Source organism: Antechinus flavipes, chromosome 5 (genome assembly GCF_016432865.1).
Source record: "Antechinus flavipes isolate AdamAnt ecotype Samford, QLD, Australia chromosome 5, AdamAnt_v2, whole genome shotgun sequence".
NCBI lineage: Eukaryota > Metazoa > Chordata > Mammalia > Dasyuromorphia > Dasyuridae > Antechinus > Antechinus flavipes.
Genome location: NC_067402.1, coordinates 195,711,161 through 195,728,607, shown reverse-complemented (window position 1 = coordinate 195,728,607; position 17,447 = coordinate 195,711,161). Strand labels below are relative to the sequence as shown.

At 40.4% G+C, this 17,447-nt stretch overlaps 1 protein-coding gene across 5 annotated transcripts in view; it reads right to left on the bottom strand.

Annotated features, from left to right (window-relative positions):
• The window catches only part of LOC127564676 (maestro heat-like repeat-containing protein family member 1), an 82,067-nt gene that overhangs the window by 15,590 nt on the left and 49,030 nt on the right, over positions 1-17,447 (bottom strand). For 4 of the 5 annotated variants that reach the window (XM_052001397.1, XM_052001400.1, XM_052001399.1 and 1 more), the window contains 14 exons: positions 17,190-17,309; positions 16,678-16,757; positions 11,699-11,831; positions 10,398-10,487; positions 8,495-8,599; positions 7,644-7,779; positions 7,092-7,192; positions 5,288-5,437; positions 4,823-4,977; positions 3,749-3,884; positions 2,602-2,795; positions 1,264-1,401; positions 909-1,119; positions 271-411 (listed from right to left, as the gene is read on the bottom strand). In XM_052001397.1, coding sequence (XP_051857357.1) covers positions 271-411; positions 909-1,119; positions 1,264-1,401; positions 2,602-2,795; positions 3,749-3,884; positions 4,823-4,977; positions 5,288-5,437; positions 7,092-7,192; positions 7,644-7,779; positions 8,495-8,599; positions 10,398-10,487; positions 11,699-11,831; positions 16,678-16,757; positions 17,190-17,309 — 1,890 coding nt within the window. The remainder of the gene's footprint in view (positions 1-270; positions 412-908; positions 1,120-1,263; positions 1,402-2,601; positions 2,796-3,748; positions 3,885-4,822; positions 4,978-5,287; positions 5,438-7,091; positions 7,193-7,643; positions 7,780-8,494; positions 8,600-10,397; positions 10,488-11,698; positions 11,832-16,677; positions 16,758-17,189; positions 17,310-17,447) is intronic. The other variant, XM_052001398.1, reaches the window with a different exon arrangement.

Below are 17,447 nucleotides of genomic sequence, written 5' to 3'. Positions count from 1 at the left end.
CTTCTTTATAATGAGACTTCCAGTTAATTGCCTTTTCCACTAGATTCCAATTTGTGGATTCTGACTTATTCAATCTAGAGTTTAAAGAGTTTCCCCAATCTTAACTCTAAATCCTAACCTATTGGGATTTATATTCACATATGCCACTGACTCTTCCCAGATGTAGCCCTGTTCCCATTCCATACCTGGAAGACTCTACAGTAGGGAAGTCTCCTTGAAATGAATCCCCTTTGCTCCCACTCCCACCCTTATCCCATCCTCTCTTCTCACCTGCCCTGGATGCAGTGCTAGATTACTGATTCCCCGGAGTCCAATTTCTTTCATGATGAGATTGGGTTCACGAATCCATTTACTTAGATGACTCAGAAAGTTTTCCCCTAAAGTCTGGGCCACCGATTGATGCCAGAGAAGCTGTGAAAGAAAAACAGACAGGAATGGAAAGAAGAAGATAATAATAATAAAGTACAACATGTTTCTGGACCAATGTGCAAACTGGGGCTGTATCTCCCTTTCCCTTGCTTCTTCAAACCATACTTCTGAAGTCCAAAGGAAGGGAACCTCCATGTAGATATTCTGATTCCTTTTTTCTTTACCCTCTCCCCCACAACCAAGAAACTTAGGAAATCTAGATTGACCTAGGGCTAAGGGTTGGTGTAGAGAAATGGGAAAAGGGCACAAGAAATAAATGATAAAGGATACCAAGAGAGAATGGAAAGTGAGTAGATGAGAACACATGGGGTCCCAATTTAGAAACAGTCCAGCCCATGTATGGATTATAACAGGGGACTAAAGAGCCAGGTGATCATGAAGATCTACTCAGATTCTGGGACTCCCCCCACCCTGCAAAAAAAGGCCCCAGTGTCTCTCCTTCCTCTCCCCCATTGTGGCCCATTCCCTCTGCCTTTTACCTGAACAAAGCAAGCCCTAGCCATGATCTTCTGCCTGTCTTCCATGCTATACAGGAGTGGCTTGACTTCCCTCATGACTCGATGCAGGATACTGGGGTCGCAGTTCCTCACTAAGCCACTGGGATGGGACAGAGGAGTCCAAGAGTTGCTGGGAGCGGGGAGGGCAAGGAGACAGGGCATCCTGGAAGGTGACTGGGAAATAGAACAAGGACTGGGAAATGGGAGAGGTGGTGAGTTGAGAGCTCAGGATCCTGAGAATCCGGGATTGAGGAGAATCAAGAATGGAGGGGGTTTAGACAGCAGAGAGGAATGAGGGGTGAGGGAGCTGGCCAGGGTACTGAGGACCAGTTTTCACCTTGTTAACTCAATGACTCCCATGTAGTAATACTTGGGACTGGATAGCAGATCCCAGCCACGGTATTGGTCAGTATAGGACACAACCCCATAGTATTCAGCAGCTGTCAACATGATCTTGACAGCCTCCAGTGCACAACTGTAAGCCAAAGAAAGAAGGGATATGGAGTGACTGACTGTATTCTATCCTGTGACCCTCAAGATCTCTAGATGTCTATTCTGAGTTCCTTCTTTCCCTCTATTCCACATCAGCCCCCATGTTCTCCTTTGTCCTTGTCACTCACAGAGGAAGTACTCCTCATCAAGGCCAGTCTCTCTATTTGTGACTCTGATCCCATGTTCTCTATGTGTTAACTTCTTTGTTCATTCAATCTCTCTTATTCAATCTCACTTTTATACGTGTATTGTGTTTTATTGCTACAAACCTTGTTATCATATGTATAAGAATATATTTGCTCCTTAGAATTATTATAATAATTCCATTCCTCCTCTAGGACTATAAATGAATTACCATTGCTTACTAGAGAATATATACTTGCATTCACATATTTGTATGTAGCTATGTTATTAACTGAGGCTTTTTCTCTGTGTTGGTATTGCTTTGGTTGTAAATTGAACTTTTATTCTCCCCAGTTTCTTAGAATCTAAATTGGCATTCTATATATGGGAAAACATTGGGAGACCATCATGTCCCTAATATTGGCTAGAACAGATCTCTTCAGGAATATTCTGGCCCACACTGATCACTATCCTGTTTATTTAGTTTATATTTATAGCAATTATACATAGTAGGTGTTATATAGATACTAGCTACTATTTTTGTTAATATTCCTGTCCTAAGAAATTTACAAATATTATCTTATTTTATCTTTACAACAACCTTGGGCAATGAGTATTATTATTATTTTTCCCATTTTATAGTTGAGGAAACTGAGGCAAACAGGATTAAGTGACTTGCCCAAGTGATACAACTAGTAAGTGTCTGAGGCTGGATTTGAACTCATCTTCCTGACTTTTCCTTCTGTTTTCATCCCTAAAAGACTCAAAAAGCTCTTCTCATCTCCCTAACTATGACTTCAAGATAGTTCTCCCCAGGCCCAAATGATCTCGCAGTGCCTGGGATCACAGGAATAGGAACAAGGATTGAACTTGTAATTCCATTGGTTTAGGGACTTTCTAGTACCTCTGCCAGTGTAAGTTGGCCCTTTTTCTGAAACTTATTATCCTAGAGAATTGTGTGAGGTATAGAGAGGTTAAGTAGTTTGTGTCAGTTTGAATTGAATCCAGATTTTCACAGTTAGCTTTCTATCCAGTATACCTGCTCCAAAGATCAGCTTACCTGACGGGGTCGAAGGCCTTGCTCTTGGTGCCTGACATGTCCTCCCTACGGTACACCACCATGTTCTGGGGGACATTTTGCTCAATTACCCAATATACATGATTTAGGACAGCCAGCAGCAGCCGGGGATAGAGCTCCAGCAAAGCCAATTTGCACGTTGTCCCTGAGAGCATCTCGCACAGGGCACAGGTCACCTGAGATGAGACAATTGTAGTTTGCATGGATGGGATTGCTTAGGGAGAAAGGGAGTCAGCCAAGCTTGTGTTCAGCTAGAAAAAGCATCATCTTCTTCCTTTAGAAAAAGAGATTCCCATTTCTTCCCACTACTTTGCCCATTGACAAATATGGTCCTCATCCTAACTCAGCTTGAAGATGACTGACTGGCTCACCACCTATTTCCTGGAATAGAAAAATTTTCTTTTCTACCACCTGGTCTAAAATGTGATTTGCCCAAAGTAGATGGGAAAATAAATGGCTTTTGGAAAACTTTCCTTAATTCCATTTCCTGGTCACCATCATCTCTTCTCCCTGTGTTATACCTTCAGTCTAGGGGTCCTCAAACTACAGCAGGCCAGATGCGGGAGCAGATGCGGGAGCTGAGGACAGTTATCCCCCTCACCCAGGGCTATGAAGTGTCTTTATTTAAAGGCCCACAAAACAAAGTTTTTGTTTTTACTATAGTCTGGCCCTCCAACAGTCTGAGGGACAGTGAACTGGCCCTCTATTTAAAAAGTTTGAGGACCCCTGCCTTAGTTAGTCATGGGGTCAGGAAACCTAGTTAGTCACCTGCTCTTCCATTAACTTGATTTGTGATTTTGGACCTATTAGTGAGCTTCTTTGAGCCTCAGTGTGCCCATCTTCAAAATGAGACTGATTATACCTTATGGGGACATTCTGAGGAGACAATGAGGACCCTTGTAACAGATTAAAAGCATTGGAAGTAGACTGTATTCATAAGATCACTATCATCTCTTCCTTAGCTGATGAAATCCTAAGATCACTCTCACTTTCCCTGGGTTTTCCCTCTTTCCTGACTCCTGGTTGCTATTCCTAGTTCTTCTCCCTTCTTCTGACACACAAAAACCAGCTCTCTAGAATGATGATTTCCCACCCTCATATATATTCAGACTTTATCCCTTCAACTAACCGCCACAGGACGAAATGACATTTCCTTGAAACCCTGCTTAGGGTGCCGTTCTTCCAAGATAGATATGAGCAATTGCAGGACATTGATTGTGGTCTTCCTCCGGGTGCCGAACACTCTCCATAATTCCATGTTGATTCTGCAGAATGCAATGATGCACAAGTTGAACAACGTGGTGGCTATGTTCCCTGATCTAGCCCCGGACCCATGAGAAGGAGCCCTGATGAGGGGAGGGAGCAGACAAGGGGCCCTGATTCTTGGAGACAAATGGTCAAGGGAGACTCTTTAAGAGAAGAAAGGGAGAAAATCCAAGGCAGAATTATATAGGGAGACAAATAATGAAATGTTGGAGTCTGGGACTACAGATTGGTATCAAGCAAAGATAATCAAAAAATAGATTTAATGTTCATATGGGATAGTCTAACTGGCTTTTATTGGTTAATGTTAGGTACAATGACTTGTCATGTGTCTGCTCTTTGCTCTTACACTGTATTCTGGCCAGCACCATCCCCTCCCTACATATCATATAAAAAGTACATAGTATAGTATAGTTTTTAAAAATTCTCTAAACTTCCAAGTAGGAAATCTAGGTTACATCCTTCCCCTGAAAGTCACTGTGTGACCATGGCAAATCACTGAATCCCAGATACCACATTTACAAAAGACTATTAGTATTATCTACTTTGTAAAATACAATCTAAATGCATATTATTGTTGTTGTTATTTTAAAAGAATGGGACAGAAGGTACAAAGGTAGGTCAAGAGTCTAGGGGATAAGAGGTTAGGAAGACCTATCTGCTTACTGTAGCTTTTGGGTGAAAGAAATGAAACTATGCTGGGGAAATGTTGAATAAAAAGTTCTTAGTGGCAAGGACTATGGGTTTTTGCCTTCCCCTAGTCCAGTGCCTCGTACAAAGTAGATACATAATAAGTAATAAGTATATTCGATCTCTGGCAAGTCATTTAAACCTTCTTTAAACCATTTAAAATCCTTCAATGAGGGGGTTAGATTAAATTACCTCCAAGGTCCTGTGATATCCACTGTAGTTATGGGGGGAATGTTGAAGAGTAAGTTACCTTTCCCACGGAAGTGGCCGCTTCAGCAATAGGGTCATTACATTATGGGCATTGTTGCCTGCTAGGGAACACATGGCCTGGAGCGTCTCCCTCCTTGTGGCTGGTTCCAGCTGGGATCTGAGTCTATCATAGATGCCATCCACAATTTGATCAACCTGGAAAGTGAAAAGGAAGGCAGAGAAACCTAATTATTCCCTCCCTCCCTCTCAATCTAGAACCTCTTCTCCCCTTTCCTGTTTCACTCTACATCCCTTGAGGGGCTCTCAGAATGATTCTCAGCTCCCAAGACCACCCTGGAACCCACTATCCCATGGTCACCAAGGGACCCCTTAAATTTCTAGGATCCGGTTTGACATCCAGAGCCTATAATAACCCCATGCCCTTCTAGCTTCCCCAAGGTAATTACTGCCAAATAAGCAGATGCCAAGCAGAACTCAAACCCAACACTACAGTTCTCAATACTACCTTCAGTACATCCTTCCCTCTCTCCTCCATGGCAGAGTTCATGAGCTGCCCTGAAGCCAGAGAGATCTTGGCCCTGCTGTCAATTAAGCCCTCCATGGCAGTCATTACCAGGTTGGTGACTTGCTTGGGGGTGAAGTATTCTGCAAAAGCCTGTAATGGAGTGGACAAAGGGAGGAAGTACTCTGTTTATCCAAGGACACTGGTCTTATGCTCCTTATCTTGGAGGGGGGATATTGGGGAAGGGGTTCTCATCAGAATTCTATAGTCTCAGATTTGCTGATTTAAACTTTCCCCAGGTAAGTCTACTTCCAAAGTAAGGCTGCCTACCCACAACTCAGGATGAAATCCTGCCAGAAGGGGCTAAGAAGAAGGGGGAAATGAGACAGAGCTCAGGAAAGTAAGTTAAAGGATCATTTTTATTTGTTTATTGAAAATTTTTTGTTATGGATGGCTACCATGTTTAAATTAAAACAAAAATTAGAGAGCAAGATGGGAGACAGAATGTTGTAGTACAAGAAAAAAGAAGAGAGACTAGATTTGTGATCAGAAGACCGAGTAACTTTGGACAGATCTCTACCAATCTGGACATCAATTTCCCCAGCTGTAAAATGGGTAAGTTGGGAGTAGATGACATCTAAAATTACTCCATCACCACACAGCTGACACTACAGTTGACGACTGGGAGAGCTAAATTAGAGCTAAAAACTATGGTAATGTTGCAGGTGATAAGTTACCATAAATGAAGGGAAAGGGCTTATACAATTGTCTGGATGGAACTAGACTATTCATTATCAGGCATTTAATAAAGATATCTGGAGAAGGAGAAGGAGGAACTAGGAAGCTATGAAATGAAACTACAGGGACAACATGGCAGAATGAATATGGGCCTGGTCTTAAAGCCAGAAAGACCTGCCTCTTACACTTACAAATTGTATGACCATGGGCAATTCTTTAACAGCTTAGTGCCCAAGGTAACACTCTAAAAACATAATACAGTATGTAATGAAATTATAGATACTATAAATATATATATAACTAATATAACATTCCAAGCTGTATTGATAGAGAAGTACCCATATCAGGAACTCCCCATTTCTAAGTCACAAGTCCAATCTAAAATAAATTAATTAAAGTTGAGTGAGGTAGCACTGGAGACCCTCTTGGGCCTATGACTTGAGTTGTTTAGTTACAATATCCCCAAAGATTAGAACTAGGTTTGGAAGCTTGATAACCATTGGAGCATCATTGAATTAAGAATCACAAGGGACATTAGAAATGACCTAATCTCCTCATTTTCAAAATGGGAAAACAAGTTCATAAAAATGAAGCAATTTGCCCAGGATCCCTCAGCTAATAAACAGAAAAGTAGGGCCCTAAGCCAAGTCCAGTGCTTGGTATCTACTCTTTCTACTTCCTTTAGCTGAACTCTATATTCTAAATTTTGTCCAAAAAGTCATTGCTTACAGGATAAAAATAATTTATACTTCTTTAGTACTTGGTGACTTGTGAAGCACTTTTCTAGCTACAACCTTGTGAAGTTGTTAGAGTATGAATCACAGTTTATAAGAGGAATAGTGTATCAAGCATTAAATTTCAATGTCTTGTCTCTCCACTTCACACCTACAAATAGAGAACTAAAGGTGCTGAAAAAGGAAAGGCCCATTTAGTGGTATCTATAGGATCATATGAGATTAGGATACAGTCATGTCCCTGCATTATGCTTTAGATTTCTTCCTACCTCCCCTCTCAAGGTCAGAGTCTGTGTGGGAGAAAGCGGAAAGATTATGTGTCTTTGCTGGCTTACCTTGGCAATCTCAGAGGTATCATTGTGGAACACACAGGCACTGTAGACACCTTCTTTGTTGGGAAGTTCTTCCCATATCCCTTTCTTTTCCTGATCCAACTCTAAAATACAAGTTTCACCTTCCCACTCCTCCAACTCCTGGAGTAAGTACCCTTTCCTTCCCACCAGGTACTATAGGAGTTTTCTAGATGTATCCCATCCCCGACCCCCTGAACACACTAACTCTGCTGAGCTTCCTTAGACTAACCAAGCTGGAATCAGAGGGACAGAAATGGAGATAAGTAGCAATGGAGGTTAAGATCACAAGAACTCCCAAGGGAGACATCACAGTTAGGTATCTTGAGGGCAAGGTTAAAGGGTATAAAATGACAGATAAATCAAGGTCTTAGATCATACATTTCCAAAGAAGGGATCTGATGTCCAAAAATCTGGCTTCAGATAGCTAGAGGTCATAGAATGTGCTTGGATCCCACCCAGGAAGTGAAGAACAAGGACAATAGTTGAGCTTGAGGGAGGGAGTGGGAAAAGGGACAGGACAATAGCTTTCCATACTCTTCTTGTGCAGCATGATGCAGTAGAGGCTGTAAACCGCCTGTGAAGCCAGGAAGCTGATGTTGTCCACATGGTCCTGGCAAAGTATGGCCAGAAGCTTCACCAGTTGTCCAAGCTGGGGAAATTCAATGTCGACCTCAGAAGAGAAAAGGAGGAGGAGGGAAAAGGTTACACTCGCTACTCCTTTTTTATCCTGCTATTTTCTTATGTTACTTCCTAGGTTATTGTGAAGGAAAAAGGGCAGCTCATGGGTCATCCTAGGGAAAGTAGGAGCAAAGAGAGGGATTATGGTGTTTGGTGAAGTTAATGGAAGTAGAGACTGGTAGGATTGCCCGTCAGCTGGGCACGTAAATGGAAAAATGCTCATCAGGAACAAAGGTGAGACATGAAGACATACATAACAAGGAGGCTGAGGAAAGAATAAAGAGCAGAAAATGAAGGAAAGGAAGAACAAAGGGGATAAAGCAAGACCTAGGTGGAAAAGACTTTAGAGAAGCATCCTAATGTATTGGAAAGTATTTTGGTTTTGGAAGTCAGGAGCCAGATTAGGATACCAGCTCTGACATTTACGTGTATGGCCTTGGGAAAATAATTTCTAACTTCTCTGAGATCCATTTTCTTCATCTTTAAATGGGACATAATATTTGCACTCCCTCCCTTACAAATTTAGGATAGGGTAGGAATTTTGCAAACCTTAAAACCTTATAGAAATGCTCTTCTTGCGTGTTTGCTGAGGGGCTTGATAGATAAGTATGAATGGGGAGGAATAATGAATTGAATCCCTTCTCCCTTGCTCCTGGAGGCTCCTGATCTGCCTGCCCTAGACTGTCTTTCACAAAGCTTATACTTACATAAAAATTGTGCTTCCTGGCAGTGAAACTGAGAATGCGAACACCACACCAGAGGGCCCGCTCCCTCTCGTGGTCCTTTTGGGAATTAAGCCATGTGTCCAAAAACTGATGAGAAGAAGGAGAAAGAAGATCCTACTCAGCTACATCCCCAGGGAGGAAAAAGCCTCCACACTGGCTTCTGAAAAAGTAGGGACATCACTCTGTGATGTAGAACTGACTTTACATAGACAGATGGTATGATTTGAAGGGTCTTACTGGCTACAAAAGTTTCTAAAATTCTATAATAAGAGATTCAAGTACCTCTGGAAGTAGGTATCTCTTCTTGGCTCAGTGACCAATCTTATTGGACAAAATTTTGATATATCCCCCAACTCTCTTTCCAAGTTGTCATTCCCCCATTTGTCCCCCATTACAACTTGCCAGGCACATCAATGAATTGTAAATGAATTGACCATATCCATTTTTGAAAACAGAATTTAATACAGTGACACGGGGAAGAAAGAAATAGAAAAAGGAGACAGAAGAAACAGAGAAAAATGAACAAAAAGAAAAGAGGATCAAGGGGAGTAGTGGCACTGAAAATATTGATGGGAGAACATAAAATACAAAAAGGAAACTTGGCTGGCTTCAGAACTGTACTCAGGATCAGCTTTATCTGGGAGCCATGTAGCCCATCATGCCTCCTAGCAAAAATTCCCTTATTTTGAAACACTGTGGAGGAGAAAAGAAGTTTGGGAATGAAGATGGAGGAAGGGGAGGGTTTTGGAAAAGGAGCCATTTTTCTTTTTATGCAGCCATGTACTAGCTAGAGCTGCAAGAAACTTTAGAGAGAACCTAGTTAAATCCTCTCATTTTACAGAAGAAGAAACAGGTTCACAAAGTGAATGGATTTCCCTAATTACAGATGTAGGATTTGATTCTATGTCCTATACTTCTAAATGCCATTCTTTAGGTTCTGTATCCTCACTCTTCAGCCTCCCTCTACTTTGTTGATAGAATCTCCAAGGTCTAGTTGCTATTAACTTAACAAATATTTATTAAATGCATGCTAAGTATAAGACACTATGCAAGGATACAAGGATTATCTCCAGGGAGATTCTACCAAGGATTAATTTTGTTTTTTTAAATCAAACAATTGCTGCCCTCAGGAAGATTCCTATGTAACATAGTTATATGCAATATATACACAAATAAGCATACAAGGTAGAATGGGGTGAGAGCAAAGGAAAGATAGGGGGAAAGGCTTTAAAGAAATATGAAGTACCATATGATGATCAATTCTGATGGACGTGGCCCTCTTCAACAATGAGATGAACCAAATCAATTCCAATAGAGCAGTAATGAATTGAACCAGCTACATCCAGAGAAAGAACTCTGGGAGATAAGTGTGAACCACCACATAGAATTCCCAATCCCTCTATTTTTGTCCACTTGCATTTTTGATTTCCTTCACAGGCTAATTGTACACTATTTCAAAGTCCGATTCTTTTTGTACAGCAAAATAACTTTATGGACATGTATACATATATTATATTTAACTTATACTTTAACATATTTAACATGTATTGGTCAACCTGCCATCTAGGGGAAGGGGTGGGGGGAAAGAGGGGAAAAATTAGAACAAAATTGTCAATGCTGAAAAATTACCCATGCATATATCTTGTAAATAAAAAGCTATAATAAAAAAAAAGTAATACACAGGAAGATTAGTAAGAGAGTAGAAGTGATTGAAGTGACACACTTTTGGAGAATGTGTCCTTTGGAGGATAGAAGGGGATGAAGTGCATATAAAGGGGGTTTGCCTTGGCAAGGAGAAGGGTCACTTCTTCATATGAGACAAAAATGAGGGAGTGGGGAGTCATTAAAACACGTAACAGAAAACTACCAGGTTTTTCTCACTGACCTCCAAGTAGTTCTGGATCCAATTTGGCATTTCCATGACCAGCCCCTCCAGCATCTTCCGCAGAGCCTGTAATGTGTCCCTGAATAAATTCTAGCATGAAGAGAGGAGGAAGATTTTTCAGGAAAGAATCAACCACTCCCTTCCCTCAAAATCACTAGAATGCCTTCTTTGAGAAACCCCACCTAGCTAAGTCTATGCCTTATAATTTATATCTCCTCCTCATGCTCAGTACACATTCTGGGAGCAATTAGATGGTGCAAGGGATTAGAACACCAACCCCAGAGTCAGGAATACCTAAGTTCAAATGTGCCCTCAGACATTTGCTGATGATCCTGGACCAGACACTTCACCCTGTTTGACCCTGTTTCCTTATCTATAAAATGAGCTGGAGAACCACTCTCTCTGCTAAGAAAACACCAAATGGGTCATGAAGGGCTAGAAAAGAATAATCTACTAAATAACAACAGTACCCATCATGAATATCTCAGGGTGGTACAGTTGATAGCTTGGTGTCAGGAAGACTGGATTCAAGGCTCTTCTCTGATAGATACTGGCTGTGTGATCCTGGGCAAGTCACCTAACCAATGTATGCCCTTGGGCAGGTGACTTAGCATGACCTTGGGCAAGTTCCTTAGCCAATGAGCAACCTTGGCAGGTCCTTAGCCAATGTACAACCTTGGCAGGCCACTTTAACTTCTGTTTCTTCATCTGTAAAATGAAGATAATAATAGCACCCACCTCCTAGGGTGGTTGTGAGGATCCAAAGAGATTATATTTGTAATTGCTCTTCACAAATCCTAAAGTGCCATGCAAATGTACATGTGTGCTCAGTCATTCTCAGTCAAATCCAGCTTTTCATGGTCTCAGAAGTATCTGAGCTCAGATTGACCTCACAAGGATTAGTTTTCCTCCAGACCCAGCACTATATCTACTGCTCCATCTAGCTCCCTCTAAATAAGTACTAGTTAGTATCATATCACTAACGGTTATTATTATTACTACTACTATTAACAGCATTAATAAAAATATTAATAATAATAATAAAGACACAGTCTTGGGTCCTTTATTCTAATTTAGAGTCTTGTTCCAGGGTTTAACAATGGCAGAAATTTTGCAGTCTTCATAATTCCCTTTGAAATCTGTCCAAACTATTGAGATTCTAAGCTGAAGAAGGCCCACCCATATGTGTTTGTCCCCCTTTGTCATATCTAGGGTGACACTGAGGAGCCTCCAGACATTCTTAGTTGCTCCTGATAACTAACTACCCCCACCTTAAAGTTATCCAAGGAAGAGCCCATTACCTCTGTGGTCTGGGACTCCTTGGGTGACAAATCTTTCTGCATGACCTCTAAGGGAGGCAGGGCAACAATGTATTTAAAGCAAACTTTGAGCAGTTCCTTCTTCTCTTCTACTTGCAAGGGAGGCTTCAGCTTCCTAGAGGGAGGAAAAAACATGGACAGAAACACTGACTGGGGACAGGAGGACATAAGGAATAGGTGATGAGTGGGCCAAACATTGGACAAAAAGGAATGAGGAGAAGGGAGACACAAAAAGAAAATGGAGGGAAGGGATGAGGAGGGAGAGGAGAAAGGGATAACGAAGCAAGAAGGTCATTAAGAAAGGGGGAGAGAAAAGCAGAGATGAGCAAAGGGAGAGAGTAGGAACAGATAGGAAGAAAAGGGCTACAAACTAGGGGTCCTTACACAATGGGGAGAGACTAAATTTTTTTCTATTGCCTTGAGATTATTGCTAAGGGAAGCAACAAAGGAGTATGTATCTCTGACAGCCATTTCCTTGAAAGTTTTCTTCAGGAACAGTTTTCTTCATCAGCAGGTGGGCCACCAGGTGATGATTTTTTTTTAAACCATAATAACCCATGAAATAGACAAAAACACAAAATGGGCTTCAGGTTTGTTCATCTTTCTTTCCCTTCCATAGTGACAGAAAATGGAGCAGGGATTGTTGAATATCATGAAGTGATTAAATTGCCTACAAACCACCATTAATAGAGCATGACCCACCATTTTGGCCCCCAGGACGAAACCCACAAAATCTGCCCCAAACCAACTTTTCAAGACAATCCATTTAGGGAAATAGGGAAAGCACCTAGGGTACAACCACCAAATGGAAGAAGTATATCACCTAGTATTTTGACATATTATTTTGCTAACTGAGTGCTCCAGAGGCAACTTAAAATAATAAATAGAAAGCTGGCCTTGGTTCTTAGATCTGACTCTAGCACATAAAGTTACAATATCTCAAGCACCTCGATTACAGACCCCAGTATTACCACCTCTTTCTTTCTCTATTTCTCTTTGTGTGTCTCTCTCTGCTTATCTCTCTCTATCTCTATCTCTGTGTCTGTCTCTCATTGTGTCTCTTTCTCTGTGTATCTCTGTTTCTGTATCTCTGTGTCTGTCTGTTTCTCTCTCTGTCTCTGTCTGTTTCTGTATCTGTCTCTGTGTGTCTCTGTCTCTCTGCCTGTCTCTGTCACACACACACACACACACACACACACACACACACACACACACGAAAACAATTAGATGTTCAAGTGTCTCTCCTTTATTGAAAGAGCACAGGCACTTTTACTCTCCTCCAAATGGTGTACAACCCCTCTCAAAAACCTTGCTTGGAGTAGGAGGTGGAGGTGGTGGGGAGGGGGAAGAGGGGCGTGGATGGGAATATCATATATAGACAGGTAAGGTAGAATAAAGACAAAGAAGATCCCAACGAGGTGCTCTAGTAAATTTTGAGCATAGAGACTACATTCAGCTATGGAAGGATAAAGGAAAGGTTCATGCTGAAAGAGTATGTGAGGTGATCATTGAAGAAAACAAGGATTTTACAAAAGAGGGCTCAGGAAAGAGGATATTCCCCAAAGGAGATAGAGAAGCTATTGAAATGAACAATAAATAAGGGGCACCATGTCCAATTTAGAGAGCATAAATAGTTCAAGGAGAAGCTAGTAATCCAATTTAGCTAGAATATATGAGAGTGTAATGTGAAATAAGTGAAACATAGGTTGAGCCAGATTGTGAAGGGCTTTATATCATAAACCTAAGGCGGTTATATTTTATCCTAGAGACAGCAAAGGTATGAAATTGTCACATTTATGTCTTAAGAGAACTTTTTCTATCAGTTATATGGTCTGGATCGAAAGGAAAAAGACAATAAGTAGTCCAAAAGACCAATCAGAAGATTCTTAGAATAGTATAGGTTAATATTCAATGAGACCCTGAAATAGAATTTTGCAATATGAACATGAAAAGAATACATGCTAGACATGATAGGGAGGTAGATTCAATTAGTCTTTGGGAAATTAAGATAACTATGAGCTTAAGAAACTGAATGCCTAGATGGATATTGGTTAAAATCTTTGTGGATGCTCTCATCTTGTGTGCTAGCCATCCTTCTCAGCTTTGTGTCATCTGCAAATCTGATAAATTTACCATCTATACCTTGGTCCTTGAGAATACTCAAATAGCACAACAACAACACAAATCCTTGGGGCTCTCCACTGGAGACCTCTTGCCAAACTGTCATTGAACACTATGAACAACTAACTATGGGATTTTAGCTTATGGACTCAGTTTCCTTGCCTTTTGGGGATAGTTGGTGACTCAGTGGAGAGAGTACTGAGGAAGACCTGAGTTCAAAGCTGACCTCAGATACCTACTAGCTCCGTATTCTTAGATGTCACTTAATTTCTACCTCAGTTTCTTCCATTGTAAAATGGAGGTAATAATAGCACTTAATTTTTAGTGTTGTAGAATAATAGAGTTTATAAAATGTTTGACATTGTGTCTGGCATAAAGTAAGTACTTTATAAATGGCCAAGTATGACTATTATTATTTGAAATAATAATAATTTGTATCTATATAGCATGAAGATTTATAAAGCACTTTACACGTTATTTCATTTGATCCTCACAAGTGTTTTATGAGATATGGGTTTTTGTTTCACTTATGTCACACTTTTTAATAACCTCATTTGGGGCTTTTTTGGTAAAGATCCTATAATGAATTGCCATTTCTTTCTCCAGCTCATTTGATACATAAGGAAATTAAGGCAAACAGAGTAAATGATTTGTCTGGGACCACACAGCTAGTAAGTGTTTAAGACTGGATTTGAAGTCAGAAAGTCAGAAAGGTTCCAGGAAGACACCAGGTCTGGCATTTTCCACCTAAGTGCCCCAGGAATATGGATAATGACCTAGAAAAGGAGACAGAGAAGGAACTGAGGAGAGTATTGATGAGAGGTTGGTCAATAGTATCAAAAACTTAGGGAGAAGTCAAGAACTGAGAAAAAAAAGTCATTGAATTTAACTGTTAAGATATCATTGGGGGGGGAGAAGAGGAAATTTTTAAACAAAAGGTTTTGCAATTGTCAATGCTGAAAAATTACCCATGCATTTATCTTGTAAATAAAAAGCTATAGTAATAAAAAAAGAAAAAATATATCATATGGGGAGGGGAGGGACAGCTAGATGGCACAGTGGATAGATCACCAGTCTTCAAGTCAGGAATTCAAATTCAACCTTCAGACACAACGTGTTCTAGCAATGTGATTCTGGGCAAGATACTTAACCCAAATTGCCTCATTCCCCCTCCAAAACAGAGTTATTATTGGTGACTTGGTAGAGAGCACTTTCAGTTCCATGGCAGGTTAAGCAGCCCCACTGCAAGTTGTTAAAAAGTAAAAAGGGATGTTGCAACTATATCAATGAGTGTTGATTTTTTTCCTAGGAGACTGTCTATAAATGGAGTGGATGATAGAGGATGATAGCTCGAGGAGATCTTGACATGTTTGTAGGTGGTAGAGACAACAGATAAAGAATGATGGATAGTCCCAGTTCTCAGGGAACAAAGGAACAGGATCAAGAGCAGAAGCAGAGGCTTTCTTCTTGGCAATGAGGATTATTTATTGAATGCTATAACGGATAGAGCTGGGCCTGGGGTCAGGAAGAAATGAGTTAAAATACAGTTTCAAACACATTAGCTGTGAAAACCTGAGCAAGTTGATTAACCCATCTATAAAATGGGGATGATAATAGCATCTACTTTAAGAGTTGTTGTGAGCTTCAAATAATTATGAAACGCTTAGTACTGCATTTGGAACTGAGTGCTATTGTAAATGTTAGTTATTTTATTATTATTATTATTTCTTCCTTTAAAGCTTGAGCAGAGGACAGGTTGAAACATGAAACTGAAAATCTGTTATGTACAACTTGTACAGATTTCCTTAATCATAAGAAGATGAAAAGGGTATGAAAGGAAGAGATGTAATTTAAAGGGCATTTTATTACTAATAGAATGGAGTTTCACAGGGCATAGAGGAAAGGGAAAGCAGAATGGAAGAGGGACACTTGAGGGGTAGAGCTGAGGCAGAAGTGGGATCCGGAATCAGTGAGAGGTATAGGGAGGTATAGGGGAAGAGGAGAAAGTTGTTCAACATGTGTAGAGGGATGTTGTGGTAGTGGTGAAAAGCACAGATATTTTTGCTGTCAAAAAAAGATGATTAAGGAAGTATCATCAATTACTGACTCATTTGATACTTTCTTATCTTAAGATCTTTAAATAAATTACACGCATGTAAATATATTTGTGTACTTGTATGTATATAAATGTATATATGTGCACATATATATACACATATACATCACACACACACACATATACATATATCATCCTCTATGAAAATATAAGGGATAATAGGTTTTTGCAAACAATATTCTATGGTAAACCACACTTTTGTAATATATAGTTTCCTTCACAATTAATCATTAAAACAAGGTTCAGGACATTGGTAGACAATCCAAGTGGCACAATAGCATCCCAAAATATTAAAAGAATGAGAAGCCTTTCAACTTACTGGATTCTTCTACTGAATATTTGTGGAAAGATGTATGGCTAGAAGGGAAAGACATGCAATCTGTACCAGGAGATGTAAAGCCTACATTCATGAAATCCCAGAACCATTGATGTATCAGAGTCTGAGAGAAGAATGTGTAATAGACATAGTACTGAGCTGAGGACAAAAAATTGCTTCCAGCTTCTTTCCCTCTCACTTATTAGAATCTCAATAAATGAACCAAAAATAGGGTTCCAAGCTAGTAACTATCCACACTATTTGCCAAGATTATCTCCAAGAGAGTAGGATTTTCTCTGTTGGCTGGGGATGTTTTCACTGGGTTATTGAAAGAGGGGAAAGAGACTGGAAAGGTAGAAGGAAACAAAGGAGCATTGGGGGGAATAGGGGAGTCTTCCATGACACTACCTGAAATTTGCGATAATCATCATAGCCTTCTGTCGAATTGGATTGGAGATAAAGATTGTTGGCTCCTGTTTTACCAGTTCCTGTGACTCCCCCAGGGAGTAAGAATAAAGACAATGCACATCATTTCCCTCCCACTCCCATTCTCTTCCCTGTTATTTCTCTGCCCCTCAGCCTCCAGTTCAGGGTACCCAAAGGCTGGAATTTTTCCCAGCATTCCCAGGACTAGACTTCCTTCTGGAAGGAAACCATCCTTCACCAATCAATTCCACAATACCAGAGATAAGGAGGGAATCAGATAACATAAATTATTTTCCAAAGGGAAAACTGTAGCAGTAGCAAAGGCTCCTGTGTCCTATTTCATAGGGCTTAAAGGCTTAGGAATAAAAAACTAAAAGGATAGGAGGCTCAGACACCCATTATCTTGGACCTAGCCTATGAGCTGATTACTTTCCATGATGACTAGTTTTTACCCTAAGATGTCCATGCCCTCCAACATGTTAGGACTGACTCACCATCATGAAGTACACCATTTTTATTTTGAAGGAGAATTGGAAGTCTGGGAGATTCATATTTGCCAAGTTGTTTGTTAACATGACCACAGAATTCAGGTAATTCAGTGTCAGTTCTTTATCCTATATCAACCATCAGAATTAGATTCCTGCAGAGTGCTTCCTGGGAAATGATGGTCTTGGGGTTCTAGGTTATGCATATACCTCAAAATTTGGGTGAGAAGAGAAGACAGGCAACCCTTTAGCCCATCCCAAATCCCT